General features: G+C 32.0%; 1 protein-coding gene and 2 pseudogenes across 1 annotated transcript in view; all 3 read left to right on the forward strand.

Annotated features, from left to right (window-relative positions):
* The window catches only part of LOC137642122 (dr1-associated corepressor homolog), a 1955-nt gene extending 1344 nt beyond the window's left edge, over window positions 1-611 (forward strand). Inside the window, exon 3 of the mRNA XM_068374672.1 lies at window positions 318-611. Within this exon, the coding sequence (XP_068230773.1) occupies window positions 318-459 (142 nt within the window). The 3' untranslated portion in view covers window positions 460-611. The remainder of the gene's footprint in view (window positions 1-317) is intronic.
* Window positions 612-10091: 9480 nt separating this feature from the next.
* LOC137642579 (probable serine/threonine-protein kinase clkA) lies at window positions 10092-15682 on the forward strand (annotated as a pseudogene).
* A 3211-nt stretch (window positions 15683-18893) lies between these two features.
* LOC137643058 (dr1-associated corepressor homolog) overlaps window positions 18894-25000 on the forward strand; it is a 7279-nt pseudogene continuing 1172 nt past the window's right edge.

Here is a 25000-nt window from a genome sequence, read left to right on the forward strand (position 1 = left end):
CTTGAAATAGTAGGAAACAAATCTTTCAATTTAGTAAGAAACTATCATAATTACTTCAAAGTATTTAAATTATCACTGAAAAACAAAAACCACCTAAATTGAATGTCACAAAGTTTATTTGTAATCGTAATTTATACTCGTGGAAACAACCTATTCAATTGTTATAACATACCCAATGTGGGAATAAAAACCTGATTGCAAGGTGATTAATAATTTTATGTAAGGTCATGATAACTTTGCGCGTTTTTGTAATATTTTTATGCATATTTTCGCCTGAAAATATATCATCTTGTTGCTTCTTTCTTTCCCCGACGAAGCTTCATGTGTGGCGAAGGCACCGTCTTCGACCAGAACGAGTTGACTTGTAAGGAGGAGTACGACGCAACCCCTTGCCAGGAGGCTGACAACTTCTACTTCAGAAACGAACAATTTGGGCGCCCAGAAGACAAGGCTTTCTAACAAGCGGTTTAAGTTCAGTATCAGATGAACTGTAAATACTCCAACAAAAGCAGAAATCATATGGAGGTTTCCAATTATTTGATAATAGAGTGACTGCTTTCACGACAGATATATCAACATCAGTACCAATGTAATTTAATGATGTAATTATAGTGTATCAGAAACCAAGAGACTTTTCTTCTCCTTTCCTATATGTTTTAAGATATGGTAACTACAGCAGAAATGAAAATCAATTATGCATAAAATGAATATTCATTATCCAGTAAATATGATCTTTGTGGTATAGTTTTAATTGGAGAAAAAATTAATAAATCATCAGATTCTGAAATGTGCCGTATCATAGCAGAAAACAAAATGTTCTTTATGAAACAAATAGTTTGAAGTGATAGATAACCAACTTCAGTTGGATGCCAAATTAATTCTGAATGTTTTTCTGAGATTTAATGGCTTGGAAAAAGTATTATGTTTCAGCCAAGGAAGTTTAGTCATTAGGTTAATGAAACGGATGATATACAATGAGATATTATTTCTTTTAAAGATTCTATTATTTGCATTTTGGCGATACTATCTCGCTCTCTCCTTTACTATATATATATATATATATATATATATATATATATACTTATATATTTATATAAGTATATATATATGTAAATGTATATATATATATATATATATATATATATATATATGTATATATATACATACATATATATAGATATATATAAATATACATATAAATATATTTATATATATATATATATATATATATATATATATATATATATACACAAATACTGTATATATACAGTAGACTCACACACGCATATATATATATATATATATATATATATATATATATATATATATATATTATATACAGATACATGTATGTATATATATACACTATATATGCACAGTATACACACACACACACACACATATATATATATATATATATATATATATATATATACAGTACACACATACACACACACACGTATGTATATATATATATATATATGTATATATATATATATATATATATATATATATATATATATATATATATATATATATATATATATGATGGCTCCCGGGTCTGGGCACCAAAAATATATTATACTATGGCTCTCGTCTGGGAACCACACATATAATAAAATATATAAATTACGGCTGGCCAGCTAATCAACATCTAGAATTCCAAACTCACCTGCATACTTTTATATTAAGTCTGTTACACTTGAAAATATTAATCCATGAACTCTGAGACAGTTAAATAACTCCCAGACAGCAATATATAAAACACTGAATATCCAAAGGTCTCTTAAGTACACTCAAACAAAACTGGGTAATTAATCTTAAGAATTATTCAAAAGTATTACTTAATATGTTTATCTAACAGGATACAATCGAATACTATTTTAAACAATGGTGATTGGAATAACACTCTACAAAAATAAATATATTTCATATAAATTTCTACACTTTGAAAGAATTTATATAAAAACAAAATAAATTAGTCGATATATTAAGTCTGAACAAAACTTAGATCAAGACAAATATATTTCGATCTGAACTATTATATCTGAATAAACGTTAGACTAAGAAAAAGAAATAACACTTATGAAAATTATACGATCACTTGTTTCACTTGAAATTAAATCTGAATACAATACTCAAGTCTGACACTTAATGAAAATAGATAACCAGAACAAAATACTAGAACCTATCACTTTACTACAGGGGTGTTTACAAAAACTCTAAGAGAATTTTATATGTACTCACTATGATTACAAAGGCTCGTCACACCAAATCTTTGATATGTCACTGAACACTTTGAAAACAATACACTGAGCTGCATGCGAGAGTGAGAGAGAGGGGAAGATGGCGGTCTTAAGGCTGGAAATCACTATCTATCTATGCAACCCTAAGGGTCACCTTTATAAGAGACTTAGCTACATCCAGAATGTTCCAGGACCAAGGTCTGGGCTAGGGCATCAGAGTTACTAAGTTTTGCTCTCTCAAACGCTTACTCACGCAACAGGGAGACAAATCCTGTGTTTCCTGGGCAACTATCACGCACAGCTAGCTTTGCCCACCCTTTGTCCCCGAAATAAAAAAAAGATAACATCCTATCACTAGGTTCTTTGCAAATTTTCAAAAGCACATGGGATATTGTGTAAATCTTTTTATATAGATTTAGTAGGTTGTAGGTTGGCCAAGGGCACCAGCCACCCTTTTAGATATTACCGCTAGAGAGTTATTAGGTCTTTTGACGAGACAGTATTACATTGGATCCCTCTCTGTGGTTACGGCTTATTTTCCTTTGCCTATACATGCATCAAATAGTCTGGCCTATTCTTTCCACATTCTCCTCTGTCCTCTTACACCTAGCAACATTGAGATTAACAAACAGTTCTTCTTCGCTCAAGAAGTTAACTACTGCACTATCATTGTTCAGTGGCTACTTTCCTCTTGGCAAGGGTAGAAAAGACTGTATAGCTATGCCAAGCAACTCTTCTAGGGGAAGGACACTCTAAATGTAAACCATTGTTCTCTAGTCTTGTGTAGCACCATACCCCCTGTACCATGGTCTTCCACTATTCTGGGGTAAAGTTTACTTGTTTGAGGGTACACTCGGGGACAATGTTCTACCTTATATCTCTTCCTCTTGTTATTTTAGCAGTTTTTATAGTTTATATTTGAAAGATTTATTATAATGATGTCATTGCTCTCAAACTTCTCTTCAAGTTTTTTTCCTTTCCTCACTGAGCAATTTTCCCTGTTAGGGCCCTTGGGCTTATAGCGTCCTTCTTTTCCAACTAGATTTATAGCTTAGCAAGTAATGATGATGATATACATACATATATATATATATATATATATACTGTATATATATATATACATATATATATATATATATATATATATATATATATATATATATATATATATACTTATACATACACACACACACACACACACACATATATATATATATATATATATATATATATATATATATATATATATATATATATATATATTTCCTAAATAAAATTAAACAAACCTCTAAATCTCGAGGAAAATGAGGGAGGGAATTTTTTAAAGTAATATATACATGAATGGGTAATAACTAATTTAGTGTTGATCAGGTTTGTATATATATATATATTTATATATATATATATATATATATATATATATATATATATATATATATATATTTATATATATATATATATATATATATTTATGTATATATATACATATACATATATATACATATATATATATATATATATATATATATATATATATATATATATGATAAATTTTGCACATATAAACGTTTTTCATATTCAAATAAGCCATATATTTTTGATATATTAATGTTTGGATTTTCTGAACGACCTCTGGATCAGAGCCCCAGGCGAAATCACACATAGACAAGAGCTTGTGACCGGCCGGGAGTCGAACCCTGGTCTGGTGTGACGGTCTGAACGATCCCCCGGTCTCATAATTCTCCTTGATATTATTGCACATGCGCGGCTAACAGGGGAATTTTGGGTACGTAGCAGACGCGTACTGGGAAATCCCCTGGTCTCATAGTTCCCCTTCTTCTACATAGAGGGAGTTAACATACGTTATTTCAATATTTGTGTAACTGGATCGCTATTTATGAAACCATTTACTCTAAGATTGCGCCTTTACGCGTATCAGTTTTATTATACCACAAATTTAAAGAAAAGGTGATAAAAAAGATTTACACATATATGTACGTGTGTGTTTTCTTTCTTAAAGTAATATATGTTTCAAGGGGAAATCATCGACTGGAGCTTTGTTTTGGTAGCTTTAGGTTTAATCCACAATCGATCACTTGACAGCTTAAGTGTTAAACTGAATAACTTATCATGGACGGCTTTGGTCTCAGCAATCTCAGCATTCTAAATAGTGACTTGTACTTTCTTGTTTCTAATATTCTTTTCTAGATTTGAACACAGTTACCACAAAAAAACTACAACATCGTATGTACATATAAAATGATGCGTATCCAGTATGCATGTATGTATGTATGTATATATATGTATATATATATATATATATATATATATATATATATAGACATTTATATTTAGATAAATACAAATTAATCCTAACACATTTGTGACTAGAAAATTTAAAAAAGAGGTGATTCAAATGAATCATAATTATTATTAAAGCGATCATATCAGCAACAATAATGACATGTGTGGAAAGATTTGGTGTCTGATTGATATACATTAGAAATTTGCTACTAATTCACTCTTCGAAATGTTTGTTCCTAAGTCATTTGAAGTCAAAATAATGTGTAGAAAAATCGGATCCTAGAAATCAATAGTTATTTTACTATTACAATAATGGATTACACTGTAGAGTTTAATATCTAAATGAATCACAAACGATATCTTTTGGCATTATAGATGGAAGTTATCTCGTGCTTTGTACTTCATAATTATTACTGTGGTAATATGAAAATCGAAATAATAAGTCAAGAATTATATACAGCGTATTAAAATAATGACACTCACTTTCACTATCCCAAATGTGGCTTAATGACTGAGCCCTAACAGTCCTCTGTTGGCTCTTGTTCAATCCTGATACATGCTTTTCTGTTGATAAATAAGTTACAATACGTTCGCATTTGTTTCTGAACTCTGTAATTCGCTGTATTCGTGTTTCTGAGGCGTCCATCGCGAGCAATAACACCCGGCGACAAGTTGTCGAATGGCACATGTTGAAGAAGCATGGATGGGGACATTTCAGACTGGCCGGAAGTTTACAAAATGTTCGCGCAGATTATCAAGGAGAATTCTGAGACCGGGGGATCGTTCAGACCGTCACACCGGCAAACTTGTAGAGACAGTGACTACCAAGTGGTAGTCACAGTCTCTACAAGTTCGCCGGACCAGGGTTCGACTCCAGGCCGGTCACAAGCTCTTGTCTTTGTGTGATTTCGCCTGGGACTCTGGTCCTAAGGTCGTTAAGAGAATCCAGACATTAATGTATCAAAAATATATGGCTTATCTGAATATATATATATATATATATATATATATATATATATATATATATATATGTATATATTATATATACATATATATGTATATATATATGTATATATATATATATATATATATATATATATATATATATATATACATATAAGTATATATATATATATATATATATATATATATATATATATATATATATACATATATATATATATATATATATATATATATATATATATATATATATAATATGTTTCCTAAACAAAAATTACCAGAAGAGTAATATATACGTAAATTGGAAATGATAATAATTTGATATTAATCAGATTTAGGTCAAGGGGATATAGTCTGTTAGAAAAACATGATCCGTATCCAGTTTCTTCCAGTTATCCTTTTTTTTGTTCATATATTCTTGAATATATGCTGCTTTTGAGGTTGATGTCCTTAATGTCTGCTTTTTCAAATCCCATCGAATAAGTTTATGCATTTTGTTTGATTCTTAACGGCTGGCTCCAGAATCTTCCTCTTGTTTGGACAAACATATTTAAGAATCGATGATAACTCAACCCAACGGGTGCGATGCTATTGGTTACTAAGTTGAACGGAAATACCTGATTTCTTGACGCCTAATCTAAGAGGAGTTTTGTGTTTAGATAGCGAACGTCCATCCAGTCTCATTTAAACATTCATGTGACCACATATAGTTTTTTGTGAACTCTGTATTCGGCTAGACTTTATCTTTGATACACATTAGTAATGGTTTTTATGTATGGGAAAAGTGGAATCTCGGATGATTTTAGCTACATTCTGTCAGACTCCAAGTACGAAAGTTTATTTGGATTCTGAAATTCCTCTGTTGTTTTCCTCATGGCCTCTATTATAATATATTCTGATGGCTCTATTGGTGGGTTTGCGATAGCATACGTGGGGTCGAGTAGCTGGAGGAGCGTTTCATATATTTCGAAAATTTCGTCGCCTGCAAAGTGCAACAATAGTGCCTTTTTGTATTTTCTGGGCTCAGTGTTAAGTGGAACAAACAAATTTTTCATTTTGAAAGCTATTCTTTCAAAGGAACTGCTAGAGTTTTATTTATTTTTTTTTTTGTGAACTTCAAATTTTGAATATATTTATCGCAGTTGGTGTTTTTCAATCACTTGGAAATCTTTTTCACCTGAATGTAATGCTCTTGACCCCTTGAGGGATGGTATAGGCAAAGCCATGAGGGATTAGTCTAATACATTTATTCTCTACGTCGATCAGATCCCTAATTCTCTCATAAATATATTTCAAGGCACCACATCCTTTACTAAAAATCTATGATTTACTAATATATGAGTATGTAGCTTATACTTATCAGGAATACTGATTTATGTCTTTATCAGATTTGGCTATATTGAAGTTATCTTACATCCTTAACAAATAAAAAGAAAGAAAAAAAAAACATTATGTAAACTCCTGAGGGACAGATGCTTATTGACATTACATTGTAGAAATATTTTCAATAAATGTAATCAATGTCTTGAAGGTATTTTCTTGAGTGCATTGCAACATAATTAAAGAATCATGTGCTCTCCAGTTCTTAAAGAGATAGGTGTCTTGAATGCAAAACTTGGAAGTGAAAAATGTCGTGAGAACACAGATAAGGAGCGAGTCATCAGAAATGAATTAGCTCTGTCAATTTTCCTTCAGCCAATTACTTTGTCATTGAACGAATATTACTACGTCCAAGGATGTTATATAAATACCCTGATTTTATCTGATGGAACTTGCCTCATCAAATTGATAATATAATAATGAGCACCGAGCGATCTCATTCTAGAAAATTTGTTTGAACTTAACAGAGGTTCCGATACAATAAATTGACCACCAGTTAACGATTGCAGACATTTGTTTAATTAAAATATCGACGAGGAAATTTATTTTAACGTCACCATTCACTGCTATATTCATTTCTGTTTCTCTAAGTAAAAATAAAAAAACTCATGTGATTAGCAAAGAAAGCGTTGCATATGGGCTGGTGATCGAGAGATCACGAGCCATCAGGATATAACTGTATTCTGACAGGCATTTAATGAATAGTATTTTAATAAAAGAAATGCTCAAAATATAAAGGTCGAACGTATTAAAGTGAACCTGACATCAAAACTATCTACTACATCACATTTAAACTTCCAATTCGAAGTAATTTACATTTTGCATGTGAAGTCAACTATTAATGATTTCAGAAAATATGATACAATTCTTTATTGTCAATTAGAATGGAAATCCTTGAACCAAATTCATCGTCTAATACATTTATTCTCTACGTCGATCAGATCCCTAATTCTCTCATAAATATATTTCAAGGCACCACATCCTTTACTAAAAATCTATGATTTACTAATATATGAGTATGTAGCTTATACTTATCAGGAATACTGATTTATGTCTTTATCAGATTTGGCTATATTGAAGTTATCTTACATCCTTAACAAATAAAAAGAAAGAAAAAAAAAACATTATGTAAACTCCTGAGGGACAGATGCTTATTGACATTACATTGTAGAAATATTTTCAATAAATGTAATCAATGTCTTGAAGGTATTTTCTTGAGTGCATTGCAACATAATTAAAGAATCATGTGCTCTCCAGTTCTTAAAGAGATAGGTGTCTTGAATGCAAAACTTGGAAGTGAAAAATGTCGTGAGAACACAGATAAGGAGCGAGTCATCAGAAATGAATTAGCTCTGTCAATTTTCCTTCAGCCAATTACTTTGTCATTGAACGAATATTACTACGTCCAAGGATGTTATATAAATACCCTGATTTTATCTGATGGAACTTGCCTCATGTGACCACATATAGTTTTTTGTGAACTCTGTATTCGGCTAGACTTTATCTTTGATACACATTAGTAATGGTTTTTATGTATGGGAAAAGTGGAATCTCGGATGATTTTAGCTACATTCTGTCAGACTCCAAGTACGAAAGTTTATTTGGATTCTGAAATTCCTCTGTTGTTTTCCTCATGGCCTCTATTATAATATATTCTGATGGCTCTATTGGTGGGTTTGCGATAGCATACGTGGGGTCGAGTAGCTGGAGGAGCGTTTCATATATTTCGAAAATTTCGTCGCCTGCAAAGTGCAACAATAGTGCCTTTTTGTATTTTCTGGGCTCAGTGTTAAGTGGAACAAACAAATTTTTCATTTTGAAAGCTATTCTTTCAAAGGAACTGCTAGAGTTTTATTTATTTTTTTTTTTTTGTGAACTTCAAATTTTGAATATATTTATCGCAGTTGGTGTTTTTCAATCACTTGGAAATCTTTTTCACCTGAATGTAATGCTCTTGACCCCTTGAGGGATGGTATAGGCAAAGCCATGAGGGATTAGTCTAATACATTTATTCTCTACGTCGATCAGATCCCTAATTCTCTCATAAATATATTTCAAGGCACCACATCCTTTACTAAAAATCTATGATTTACTAATATATGAGTATGTAGCTTATACTTATCAGGAATACTGATTTATGTCTTTATCAGATTTGGCTATATTGAAGTTATCTTACATCCTTAACAAATAAAAAGAAAGAAAAAAAAAACATTATGTAAACTCCTGAGGGACAGATGCTTATTGACATTACATTGTAGAAATATTTTCAATAAATGTAATCAATGTCTTGAAGGTATTTTCTTGAGTGCATTGCAACATAATTAAAGAATCATGTGCTCTCCAGTTCTTAAAGAGATAGGTGTCTTGAATGCAAAACTTGGAAGTGAAAAATGTCGTGAGAACACAGATAAGGAGCGAGTCGTCAGAAATGAATTAGCTTCGTCAATTTTCCTTCAGCTAATTACTTTGTCATTAAATGAATATTACTACGTCCAAGGATGTTATATAAATACCCTGATTTTATCTGATGGAACTTGCCTCATCAAATTGACAATATAATAATGAGCACCGAGCGATCTCATTCTAGAATATTTGTTTGAACTTAACAGAGGTTCCGATACAATAAATTGACCACCAGTTAACGATTGCAGACATTTGTTTAATTAAAATATCGACGAGGAAATTTATTTTAACGTCACCATTCACTGCTATATTCATTTCTGTTTCTCTAAGTAAAAATAAAAAAACTCATGTGATTAGCAAAGAAAGCGTTGCATATGGGCTGGTGATCGAGAGATCACGAGCCATCAGGATATAACTGTATTCTGACAGGCTTTTAATGAATAGTATTTTAATAAAAGAAATGCTCAAAATATAAAGGTCGAACGTATTAAAGTGAACCTGACATCAAAACTATCTACTATATCACATTTAAACTTCCAATTCGAAGTAATTTACATTTTGCATGTGGAGTGAAGTAATTAATGATTTCAGAAAATATGATACAATTCTTTATTGTCAATTAGAATGGAAATCCTTGAACCAAATTCATCGTCACCCCCTCCCTTCCCACCCCAATTCTCCCCATTCACCCCAGCACCGGAACGACACCCAATTCTCATGAAAACAAGAATGGACGCCCTCTACAAAGACTGGATGCATCCTATATATAACAACACACGTCTCTTTCTCCGGTACATGACGAGCAAAGTATCCTTTTCAATCGAAGGACGGAGACCTGTTTCTCGTGACATACCTGCCGAATCACTTGGCTCTTTGCGAGTATAAAACCTGAGGACAGAGGACTTGCATTCATTCCATCTGGCGTCTCCCTCCGGATTGCACATCGAAAATGAAGGTCGCATTTTTTAGTGAGTTGGATTCAGTTTATGGAGTGACTGATTTCATTGCAAAGTTTTACGGTTTTATTCTTATGTATTAGTGGATATATATCAAAGCAAATATTTACAAATATTAACATGCATGTATTGTATTTCAGAGAATGTCTAAATTCCACACAATATCTAGAAATATATATATATATATATATATATATATATATATATATATATATATATATATATATTGTGTGTATGCATGTACATATATTCACATGTCGTATATATATATATATATATATATATATATATATATCTATCTATCTATCTATCTATATATATATATATATATATATATATATATATATATATATATATATATATATATATCTGTGTGTGTGTTTGTGTGTGTGTGTGTGTAATCATCAACCACACTGGCATTTGATATCGAATTCTTCCTTTGGGAATACATATTCGCTGAAAATTAATTTATGATAAATGCTTTTAGCTGGCAAAAATTCGAACCTATGCCTCCGAGTCGAAACAATGCCAGCAGTGACTCTTACCACCTTCGATGGCTCGGTTGGTAGGAATCATTGCTGACATTGTTTCGACTCAGAGGGATAGGTTTGAGTCCTTTCCCAGCTAGAAGCATTTATCATAAATTAATTTTCACTGGATATAGATTCCCAAAAATAGAATTCGATATTAAATGCCATCGTGATAAATATTTATTTCTAAGAGTCCCGAACGTTAATGACAGATGGTCATACATATAAGGATAAAAATCAACACAACATCGTCTTAGAATATAAGATAATTTATACCTCATACTGGGACCGAAACCTAGTCTCTTCAAATGATTGATGTTGACTTTGCTTTTCATTTAAAGAGATTAGGCTTCAGTCCCAATATGAAGTAGAAATTTATATATATATATATATATATATATATATATATATATATATATATATATATATAGGTATATACTGTACATATATATATATATATATATATATATATATATATATTTATATATATATATACCGTATATATATATATATATATATATATACACATATACATATATATATATATATATATATATATTATATATATAAATATATATATATATATATATATATATATATACTTATATATAAATATATATATATATATATATATATATATATATATATATATATGTATATATATTTATATATAAGTATATATATATATATATATATATATATATATATATATATATATATATATATGTACATAAATAATTATACATTTAATTGAAGGCATGCCTCACTAGCAGGAAAACTTGGGTTTGGATAGAAGCTGAAAGCGAATAATTTGCTTAGTTAAAACCAGTTGTAACTTAATTTTATCATCATCATCATTATCTCCACCTATGCTTATTGACGCAAAGGGCTTAGATTAGATTTCACCAATCGTCTTTATCTTGAGCTTTTAAATCAATGCTTTTCATCCTCCAAATCCTACTTCATTCTTCATAGTCCTCAGACATGTAGGCCTGGATCTTCCAACTCTCCTAGTGCCTTGAGGAGCCCAGCTGAACGTTTGGTGAACTAATCTCTCTTGGGGAGTGCGAAGAGCATTCCCAAACCCTATCCACCTACACCTCACCATGATCTCATCCACATATGGCACTCGAGTTATCTATTTTATAGTTCCATTTCTAATCCTGTCCTGCCTTTCAACTCCCAATACACTTATGATGGCTTTGTTCTCAAATTTACAAAATCTGTTGGATAATTTTTCATAGTCATACCATAACTCGGTTCCATATAGTAACACCGATCTCACTAAACTGATATATAGCCTGATTCTTAAATGTAATTTCAGTCGATTTGATTTCCAAATTTTATCTAACCTAGCTATTGTCTTATTTGCTTTTTTCAATCTTTCACTAAACTCAAATTCTAAAGATCCTGTATTAGAGATCGAAGCTCCTAAATGTTAAAATGTCTCCACCTCATTAATCTTTTCTTCTTCCAATGATATTTCATATTCCCTTGATATTCCGTTCTCATCATTTCTGTCTTTCTTCTATTGATCTTAAGCCCAACCTCCTGTAATATTTCATGCATTCTGGTAAGCAAGCTTTGCAAGTCATGTGGTGTTCTGCGAATGAGGGCAGTGTCATCAGCATACTCAAGGTCAGCTAATTTCCTGTTACCAATCAAGTCCAATCCTTCACCATCCCTAACTGTTCTATGCATTACAAAATCAATGAGGAGGATAAACAACATAGGTGACAACACAATCCCTTAAAGTACTCCCTTGGTGACTGGAAATTCATTTGATAGGACTCCAATAACACTAACTTTGCATTTGCTATGCCTGCGAACAGATTTAATCAAATATACATGTAAATCCATAATAACGCAGGATGTTCCACAAAATTGGGCGGTGCACACTATCAAAGGCTTTTTCATAGTCCACAAATGCCATTTAAGGAGGATTTCTATATTCTCTATATTGCTGAACCACATGTAAAATGAAAATTTGGTCAATACAACTTCCACCTTTCCTAAATCCTGCTTGTTCATCTCTCAGCTTTTCATTAATCTTTTTCTTGTCTAGTCTCTTTAGAATGATCATATTATATATTTTCATGACAACTGACGTAAGTGTAATGCCTCAGTAATTATTGAAATCAGTCAGATTTTTTTTTTTTTTTTTTTTTTTTTTTTTTTTTTTTTGTATTTTCATCAACACTCCTAGCTCCCATTCATCAGGTTTTGCCTCTTCACGTCACATTCTACAAAATAATCTTGTAAGCATTCTGGGGGTCACTTCATTTTCGGCCAATATCATTTCAGCATTTATTCTATCGTATTCAGGGGCTTTCCATCTTTTGAGTCTTTTAATGATAGCTTCAACTTCAAACACACTGAATTCCTTCATGCGCACATCAAGGTCTTCCCCAGCTTCAGGTATATCAATCAAATTCTTCCCTCCAAATCTCCTATTCATGACCTCACTAAAGTGATCAATCTAACGTTGCCTTTCTTCATTTTCTGTTGTTATAACAAATTCATCTCTCTTTGATGGGTATATGAATCTTCTACTTTGCCCCAGTAGAGATTCCATTATTAATTCTTTGAACAATTGTTACACCACAGCCACTCCCTGAATTCAGAGTTTTATCGGCCTCATCTGATTTTTTATCTAAATATTCTCTTCAGACATTCCTGTCTTTTCTTTTGACTTCACTATCAATACTGGAATACTTAGCATGTATATTTGTGGATGTCCTTGTGCTGGGGAAGACTACTTCCAATAACAAGATTTGATTTACAGGAGATAGTCTTTTACCAGAAGGTTAAGTCAACTCAGGTGCTGTGCAACCAAAAGTGACCTCTTTACCCTTTTCTCTTTACTGAGGGGATTGAAACCCCATCCCTTTACTAAACCTGGTAGGTATTGCCCTAGTCATCCAACTCACAGGCGTATAATTCAGTTCTTAGGTTAACAATGGTACAATGGGTTTTAAATGAAGTTTGCTAATTTTTTTGTTGTTAACCTTTTACATATATTTTATATACTGTATATTTACATGTAAATATTTTACAGATATACAGTATATATTTATGATGATATATTTGCCTGTATATATACATTTATAAAACATGTTTGTTTCATAATTCGTAAGTGCCACCATTATTTTTCTTTATTCCAGTGCTTGCTGTTGCTGTTGCAACAGCACAGCAGTTCAACCAGAGACGTGAATTCAATACAGCTGTCCGACTTGCTGGTCCAGGATTCTTCCAACAAGGAGGATCTTTTGCTGGTCGTTCATCCTTTGATAACAACAACTTTGATCAGCAGCGACGATCTTTCACCAGTTCTAACAATGACAACTTCCAGAATCAAAACAGTAATTTCCAGTCTTCCTCATTTGTTAGTGACAGGAATCTTGATTCATCTCAACCTATCCAGAACAACAACCAGTTTCTGTCTGGATCAAGAACTTTCCAGATAGATCAACAGAACAGGAATCAAAATCAGTTCAAAAACCCTGAGTCTCAACAAAATCAACAAAATACCTTCACTTCAAATGCCTTCCAGCAGAACAGAGGAAGCCAGCTCCAGTCTCCTTCCAACGTAAATAATTTCCAACAGAACCAGCAAAATTCTGAAAACCAGTTCCAGACATCTTTCGACAGAGAAAACTCTAGGAACAGAATTGCATTGCTTGACAATATTCAACTAACTCCATCTACCAGATTCCAGAGCCCATCTGGTCAGCAATCTTCGGGATTTTCTTTCCAGGGTAACAGAAACCAGCAGAGCACAGGTAACCAATTCCAGCAGTCAAATCTGAACCAGAGAAATTTTGAAAGCAACTTCCGTTCCAATGACAACAACTGATTCTCAAGTGGAAGTCGGTCTCAGTCCGTTGCTCAGGTGCGATCAGGTTCATCTTCCAGTGACTTTAATGAAGAATTTAACGGTGTTTTCGAACCCTTAAACCTTCCCTCTGGAGCCAGTGCCCTACTTGGAGGCATCTCCACTTCTTTCAGCTGTGTGGAGAGACCTTATGGCTATTATGCTGACCAAGAAAACTTCTGCCGTGTCTTCCATATCTGCAATCCTTATATTTTCTCTGACGGAGAAGTTCAGACCTATCAGTATAGGTAAGAGCCTTCATATGATACTAATCCCATCCAACAAAATAATACTAATGCTGTAAATGAAATTATTAGATGATCCTATAAGACAGATACCTTTGGTATATAGATTATATTACATCATAATGATAATTATTTTTACCCTTTTTCCTTTTCTATGTTATTTTTATCGTAACTTGAACATATCTAATGTAACCCAAAGCATAACATATCATCATAAGCAATTCAATCCTAGTAAAGCTAACCTAAAGAAAGGTAGTAAATCTGTGTTAGCTATCATATTTCCAAATCAACCTTTGTCTTTGGAAATACGATTGTTTTCAGTATGACCCATATTGCATATTTTTGGAAAGGAAATTTCTTCTTGATACATCGGAAAATCTTTACCCGAAATATTTCTTTATTGTCTCATACAAGCTTTTTTTTTTTTTTTTTTTTTAGAAAAATTTAGGTTGCTTCATAGAACTTGATGTTTTTTCTTTCTTTTCTTCTGAAGCTTCATGTGTGGCGAAGGCACCGTCTTCGACCAGAACGAGTTGACCTGTAAGAAGGAGTACGACGCAACCCCTTGCCAGGAGGCTGACAACTTCTACTTCAGAAACGAACAATTTGGGCGCCCAGAAGAAAGGTCTTTCTAAATGCCTAAATAACTGGGATTTATTCTTTTGTGAAGATGAATGGATTACGTCATTTACCTGAAAAATCTAACTAACAATAAAAAATTACCGTCGCATGTAATATTTAAAATATATCTAAAATAAAAGCCTACATAAAACAAGTGTTTTCATACTCTTCCTTTTACAAAGATTTGCCAAATTATTTCTCATTTAGAATAAAATCTTGCAACAAAATTGTGCAAAACTGATTTGTTATGAAATGTAAAATTAGTGAATTAATTCCCCAAATTGTTTATTTTAACATTTAAGGCAAGAATGGTACCAGTAATGTTCCTTTATATGATGTTTGTCTTTTTATTTTGTGCATGGCTCTTTGCACATTGTGAAAATTAACAGCTAATTTGAAAGAAATATTCTGAATTTCAAAATAATTTCTTCAGTTTTCTGTTGTTTCACATTTTACAATCTTATGATTCTTTGATTTTGAAGAGATGAGGATGATGATAACAATTCCGCCATAGTTATCACTCGTCTATAATTAGTCTATTGAATCTTGACTTTAACCCTTCGTTCCATCTTTTCTTACTTCCTATAAAGAGTGATTTGGATCGTTTTGATGAAGGGGTTGTTTTTATTATTGAACGTACCCATCTCTCTCTCTCTCTCTCTCTCTCTCTCTCTCTCTCTCTCTCTCTCTCTCTCTCCAAAAGATGAAGGAATGGTGTAAATTGTAATTACTGAATAAAGATCATCTTTAATAAGTTGTTAAATTTTAGTCAGAATACTGACTCATTGAAATATGTGTAATGGTCTCCATCATATTTAATATTTTAGTAAATAAAAAGATTATCTGTTTTTATCGGTTCCCAAAAGACAAAGAAATCCAACAGAAATCGATAGAATTATGTCCAAGGTAGAGTTAATTTAATGCTGCTGAGTGTTGCGTTCGTATTTCTACCCTTTAAATCTTCATTGAAATCCGGAAAGGCTCTACCAAGAAATTATTATTATTTCACAGATGATACCAATTCTTTTGTCCGAAATTCAAGACTGGAAAAGCGAAACGGGAAATAAATTGTTTAGAAGGATACTGATTCGTAAATGGAAAGTAATTCGAAAGTAATTGCAATAATGATAAAATATAACATCTTCTCTATCAGCTTCAAGATGCCCAAAGAGAAAGATACTTTACTTTTAAAATCTGTGAAATGGAAAAAGAAGTGTTGACAATTTACGTGAACAACAAAGAACCATAAAGTGTGTAAAGGATGTGCTTAGCCAAGTTGATCGTCTACCACAAGGGACATGTTTCTTTACGGGTAAAATATCTTTTATTATTATTATTATTATTATTATTATTATTATTATTATTATTATCATTATTATTATTATTATAAATAGCAGAGCTACAAACATATTTGGAAAAGTATGATACTAAAATACCAAGGGCTCCAACATGGAAAAATAACTCAGTGAGGAAAGAAAATAAAGAAACAAATAAACTATACAAAAGTAATGAATAAAGGATACAAAGTATATTCAATTCAGTAGCAACGTTGAATTATATGTCATATATAAACTATGAAGAGAGACTCACGTCATCATGTTCAACATGAAAACATTTACTCCAAGTTTGAGTTTCTGAGGTTTCACTGATTCCACAGCACGATTGTGAAGATCATTCCACAATCTGATCACAGCTGTGATGAAACGTAATACTGTATAGTATTGAGTCTTATGATGGAGAAAGCAAGGTTTCTAGAACTAATTGCATACCTAGTACTACGTACAGTCTGGGAAGTTCTGAAGGCAAAGGATGGTCAGAATTATCAAAAATCTCATGTAACAGGAATAAACAACTAACTGAACGACAGTGCCACATATTAATATCAATATCAGGAATGAGATAATTATGAGACTGCAAGGTTTTGTCCAGCAAATTAAGATAAAAATCGGCAGCTGATGACCGGATATAAGAATAATACTCGAAACATCGCAAAATAAAAGAATTAAAAAATTTCTTCTGAATAGATTGATCACCAAAAATCTTATAAGACTTTCTCGCTGTGACTTTTTTTGTATAATTGAAGAAGAAACAAATCAAATGTGTTTCTCAAAAGTAGATATACAATCAAGAATCATACCGAAAATTTCAAAATAATTATATGTAGTTAAAGAAACATTATCAATGCAAAAATATGGGGTTGAGAATTCACTGTCCTCTACCTACTTGCACTCATACCGTAAATTTTGTTAGGGTTCAACTTCATATCACGTAATTTGCACCATGCACTTATTTTAACTTGATCTCTATTAAGGGATTCAGCATCCCCAGATCTACATTTAGGAGATGTAAATGAGTTAAAGAGTAGCATCCTGTGCATTTGCAACGAACTAGTTTTGTAGGTCAACGGCCATATCATCTGCATATAGTATGGAAAGTAAAGGGCCAAGAACACTACCCTGAGGAACACTAGATAACACATTATTATACTTATATGCTTCCCTTCAACAACAACTCTTTGTATTCTATTACTTAGAAATTCATTACGGATGTTAAGAAAAGACACATCTACTGCCAAATGTCTAAGTTTGAAAACAAGAGCCGCATGATTAACACATTCAAAGGCTGCTCTAAAATCAAGGTCAATCATACGAACTTCCTGACCACTATCTAGGGATCTCTATACAGCATTTGGAAATTGTGAGAAGGGCATCACATGCTCCAAGGCCTTTGTGAAAGCCAAATTGTAAGCTAGGGAATAGTTTATTACCTTCAGCATACCTATTTAGGCATTTTGCCAAAAGATGCTGAAAAACATTAGATAGTATGGCAGTTATGGAAACTGGGTAGTAATATGCAGGGCTAGAGCTACCACAAACACATTTACATAGTGGAGTAACATTACCAATTCTCCAACAAACGCAAAAATAGGCTCTTCATGCTAACTTACTAAAAAAAAGACAACTTCGGAGCTAAGTAATCAGCAGTATTTAAAAAAAAGGAAAAATACAGTTTGGTCTGCATCTCCTGAGACATCAAGGTACATGAAGAGTGCTTTAATTTCACGCAACTAAAAATCTAAACCAGTTAGTTTAGCTTCAGGAAAACAGGAATGAGGGAGATGAAGTTTCTCCTTACTTAAATAAAGGACGAACTGTTTTATCTACACCAAAGAGCGCAGATTTAAGGGTAACCCACCACTAATGTACATGAAAGCGTTCCTTTTGTGGTCATATTGTATTCCTTTCCAGTCGAATAATCAATTCTATGAGTAACAAATCTGATCTGTTACCCTTCCAGAACTTATAGACCTGAGCCAAGGTTTGTCTTTCAAGTGGTATTTTAATACATGAAGAGGGATACACCTATCAATCATGTTGACCAGACTCTCATTCAAGAAACCGACAGGTATAACACTTTTATACAATTGTGACCAATTAAAAGGCAAAAGCTGACTCAAAATGCCTTTCCAATCTTCTTGAGATTTTTTATACAGTATATATATCGTATATGAGTATGACACATTAGGGAAAAGCTGCTCAGTCTTAATTACTTATGAAACCAAGGCATGATCAGACGTAGCTACTGGAGAACTAACCTCACTTGTTATAACACCAGGGGAGTTAATATGTACTAGCCTATTTGAGATGTAAGCTCCAAAGCTCCTAAGCCATGGCCAACAAGCAAAAATGAGACCTCTCTATCATCATCTTCTATCTTAGCCATAATGGTAAAAAGATAATCAAAGAATCATCCAAGTCTGGATTCCAATAAATCGAACACGAATAAAAGTTGTCATGCATGCCACAAACTTTAATTACCTGAATCTCACGACATACACATTCAAAGCAGAATTTTTGAGAAGCAGGATACTCAGTCATAATATACACCGCCATTACCCTTCCCCTAGGAATGGCATCTCGTTTTCAAATTATTGTCTTCTTAAAATCTGGAATAAGGAGCTCAGATGAGTGCTTCATTTGAGAAACCATAGTTCCTAAGCACAAAAGAATATTAAACTGTCTGGAGGTAAATATAAGGTCTCGAATATTTCAATGCAGTTCACAAGCATTGCAATGTAAGGAAGCACACTGGAAAAGTCTAAGGCGCACTGGTCCAAGATGTTGCTCAATATCTCCAAATGGAATAAGAATTACAAGTGATAAAAAAGGCTTATCATACATGGAAACGAATAATACTCGGCTGGTGTTATTAGCAGAACACTATTAATCAGAGAGAGAACCCAAAGTAAAATAAAAAAAGGTATTTTTCAATTGAAAACAGGAATGAAGGTTACCAAGATCTTAATGCTTTTGGCCACTGTATTCTGAAGGGCGTGAGTGAGTGGATGCCAGATGATGCCAAAGCTCTACCAGAGTTACTCAAGACATAGATCTGGTCTAATCTATAGAACTTGCTTTTAACTATCACCAATCAAACTATGTGTCTTCAATCCTAGAACCAGGAGGGGAAAATTACATGGATGCATTCCCGAAAATTGCAGTATACCTCTTTTTGAATTAGCAGCGCATTACATACTAATTGTTGATCGATTAGTATAAGTCGTGGTTGATGTATATGACAGAGAGAAATTTACGGTTTACATGGCATCCTTTTATCAGGATCCGCTCTTATATTGAAAACACGAGTGGCTATCGAAGAGTAATACACACACGGTGTCCAGTGCTGATTAGATATTCAAAAGACATCCAAAGCTTCAATTCAGTTGTATCTGACGTCCCCTGTTTGTCTAATAGAGGGCATCAATAAAAATATGGGACTCTTTACTAGTAAGAACAGTCCCATTTATATTTCATAGATCAAAGCAAGCAAATCTAGAATTCCGATATGTAACACATAGACTATGTATATATATATATATATATATATATATATATATATATATATATGTATATATATATGTATATATATATGTGTATATATATATATATATATATATATATATATATATATATATATATATACATGTGTGTATTTACATATATTGTTAGATTTTGTTGTTTTAAAATAAAGAAAATCAATGTGGATTTCATTTAGGTCTACAATTTGAATAGTTTTAAGAGTAATAATGACCAGAAATGAGGTGGTAACAGACATACGAAAACAAATAAGTCAAAAGACAAAACAATATGAATTTCTTGCACAAAAATAATTCTATTACATATATAAAGAGAAAATGAATTTTTTTTTTTTTTTTTTTTTTTTTTTTTTTTTTTTTTTTTTTTTTTTTTTTTTTTTTTTTTTTTTTTTACAAAAATATCAATTGGTGCAAAACTAGAGAGGTATCAAGTAGGTTTTATATGAACACATTACATAATCATTTACTTTATATCTCGATCCGCACTCGCCTGTGCTAAATCGTGAGAAATCTCTAAAGTATCGTATCCAAGAAATACATTAGGCACCTATGAGCTGATACAGGCATAGGATAGGTCCAAATAATGCAATTAGTTTCGATCAACAGATTATTACAGAACTTATTTTCATTTACAACAAGTTACGCAAAGGTTTGGGCTTAGTAAGTAGTTCAAGTGTTGAAGCATTGATTATAGTGAGTTCTCAACACTTCTTTTCTCTAAAGCAATTCAAAAACCAAATTGGTACTTGGCTTAGACAATTATGTTAACACATGGGAACCATAAGCAATTCAAACTAGAAACTGTTACTAGGCTTAGACAGATATATTAACACTTGAGCAATTCAAACACAATAAAGTTAATTATCGAGATCAGAAATATACAACCCTAAGGCAGTACGATAGTATAGAGATATCAGTAGTCGAAAGTTGAATTCTGAAGGACGTTGACTGCCAGAAGTTAGAGTCTGCAATACAAAACTTGCCTTCATAAACCGCCCCCCCCCCCCCTTTTGTGGGGGGGGGGACGTATTATACGGCTGTGACACGTGATACATCATAAAACCTCGTTCCCAAAACGCTCTCATAAGGATCTTTGTAATAAAAGAACTTTGCGCTTACATACTTGCATAGGATGTAACTTAAAATATTCCTATTCACTTGATAAAAAACACCTTGAAAAAGAAACCCCTATATGCTAAGATACAATATAATTTTGGAATCGAGACTCATCAAATGACATCACTTCCTTTCTATCCTCCACATATTCATGATTATTCCTTCCAGAACCTTCTAGATATCCTACATCGCGATAGATTTTTCCCGCGCCATACACTACATTAGGTCGGTATGCGTAACAGCAGATTCAATAGAAATCACCTTCAATTTACATAATTAATATAGATGTGACTGAGCAATTTCATAATAATAATGATATTGATATAAAAAATGAATACTACTCTGATTATTTTAAGCTCTTAAGACACTTAATAATCCTCACCTCTCGAGATTATTTCTAACAAATATGCATATATAGAACATTAGCTATTACAACTCAAAGAGCTATGGAAAAATTAATGATGTAAATAACACTAGGAGAACGAAACAGAGAAACAAGGATAGGTGAACAAACTAAAGTAGAGGATATTCTAACAACATTTAATATTGGCAGGACATATACTGAGAAGGGAAGATAATATCTAAGTATTAAGAATACCAGATTGGGTCCCTAGAGATAGCAAAAGAAGCAGAGGAAGTGAGAGAATACGATGGATTGACGAACTAAAAAAATTTTGCAGGTGTGAACTGGCATAGAAAGACCATAAACTGACACAAATGTTTGACATATATTCTGCAATGGACTAGTAACGGATGATAAATGATGATGATATATATGTATATATATATATATATATATATATATATATATATATATATACATATACATATATATATATATATATATATATATGTATATTTATATATATACATATATATATATATATATATATATATATATATATATATATATACTATATATATATATATATATATATATATATATATATATATATATGTGTGTGTGTGTGTGTGTGTGTGTGTAAATTTATGTGCATAAATATGCATGTATATAAAAACAAATATCTAACTATCTATCTATCTCTCTCTCTCTCTCTCTCTCTCTCTCTCTCTCTCTCTCTCTCTCTCTCTCTCTCTCTCTCTCTCTCTATATATATATATATATATATATATATATATATATATATATATATATATATTGTCCTATACATACATACATTCATATATATATATATATATATATATATATATATATATATATATATATATATATATATGTATATGTCTGTGTGTGCGTTTGTATCATATATACGAGTGTAAGTTTCTATTTACATGTACATACATGTATATGCTGTATATTTATGTATATGTATATATATATATATATATATATATATATATATATATATATGTATTATATACATATATATATGTATATATATATATATATATATATATGTATGTATGTAGTCATGTATTACACACCTTTGAACGGAGAAATTCTTCAGACAGAAATGGGTTTTTTAAATAAAAGATGCAATCCGAGACATTCTGTATAAAGAGAATGCAGTCATATATGAGCTATTGGAGTCAGTAATTTAAGGATATGTTGCATGTAGAAGGTGGAAAAGTGAAAATTAGTGGAGGTTTAGGAATACTTTTGAGGATACAAGAAGTTAAAAAAAAGTTACCGGGAATTCATTGGATTTTAGATGAGATCTTAAAGTACTGAGCCGAAAGTTCTTAACCATAGTTTGTATGGCTCTGAACAACTGGGTGTGAGTAATAATTGTTACTTGGTTAAAGTGACGGAGGAGAATAACTTTACTTGGAATGGTGTATGGTAGTATCTTGATTGAGATAGCAATGCAAGTGAAAAATGACTGCCAGCGTAGAATTCTTGGTTTAGGCAAGAAAGAATATATGTAGATCAAGTGTTAACTATGAAACAGTATGTATTAAAGTTATAAAGTTGTATGGCGTAGTATTGTATACTGTAGACTTATAAAACTATTATGATATAAATGATAGACAGATTTTGTGGATAATTTTTAAGATGTTTATTATGAAGAGTAAGAAGTCTAGAGTTAGATTTCGAAAGGAGAGAGTGACATGCTTTGTTCCAATAGTGCGTATTTTCTCTATGGTAGTTTAATATTTTTTTTTTCTAAAGGTAAAGTGATGCGATTAGTCATAGAAAGGACACATTAGATGCTTTAAAAAAACAGTGCTGCCGGGAATAAGATATGAAGAAAAGGCATAATCATAATTTATTTAACGAGAGGCCTACACATGTAAACTTGAAGAAGTTGAGAAAATGGGAAGATTCCTGTAGGAAAGACATCGATACCACCGAGACCATCGCTATTAATGTAAATTACATGTATGTATATATATATATTATATATATATATATATATATATATATATATATATATGTGTGTGTGTGTGTGTGTGTGAGTGTGTGTGTGTGTTTGTGTGTATGTGTATTGTGTATTTTCATTATTCATAAAGTATCATTTAAAGTTAAGTCATGTATCAATATATCTGTCCAAATGTAACAAAGAACGTACAAACTTTAATGAAATAAAAAATATTAGAAATCGTATCCTTTACATTAAAATAATTTGGTCCCTAAGAACCTGTTAGAGTATCCAGTTTCTCAAGGACACCATTTAACATTCCTTTTCTTCTATTTTCACTTGTATTTGTTTAGTAAATGGCCACTATATATAGAAGTGGAGAAACTGAAAGGGCCAGTAAAGGTACAGCCTTTGCCGAATCATCAGTCATGAAGATCTGTATTTTTTGTAAGTTTAGCTCTATTTCTTTTAAATCTATGTAGAATTAACTAGTAGATGGATATGTTCAGATAAAAATATACATATACATGAAAGGAAAATTTCTTTGTTACTTAATTTTCCTAACTAAATTCTCTTCCCATCCTTAAAATTTGAAACAGTCTTTGCCGTTGCTCTTGCTACTGCACAGCAGTTCAACTAGAGACGCGAATTCAACACAGCTGTCCAACTTGCTGGTCCTGGATTCTTCCAACAAGGAGGATCTTTTGCTGGTCGTTCATCCTTTGACAACAACAACTTCGATCAGCAACGACGATCTTCCACCAGTTCTAACAATGATAACTTCCAGAATCAAAATAGTAATTTCCAGTCTACCTCTTTCGCTGGTGACAGGAGCTTCGGCTCATCAAGATCCTTCCTGAACAATAATCAGTTTGAGTCTGGAACAACATCTTTCCCAAGGGATCAACAAAACAGATTCAATTCGTTTGCTTCCAGAAACCAAAATCAACTCCAGAATCGTCAGTTCCAACAGAATCAACAAGACACATTTTCTTCTAATGATTTTCAGACGAACAGAGGAAACCAATTCCAGTTTTCCAGAACTACAACAAATTTCCCCCAGAACCGATTCCAGGATAATTCTAACCAGCAAAATTCTCAAAATCAGTTCCAGACATCTTTCGATAGAGAAAACTCAAGGAATAGAGTTCTTTTACTAGAA

Source organism: Palaemon carinicauda, chromosome 6 (genome assembly GCF_036898095.1).
Source record: "Palaemon carinicauda isolate YSFRI2023 chromosome 6, ASM3689809v2, whole genome shotgun sequence".
Lineage (NCBI taxonomy): Eukaryota > Metazoa > Arthropoda > Malacostraca > Decapoda > Palaemonidae > Palaemon > Palaemon carinicauda.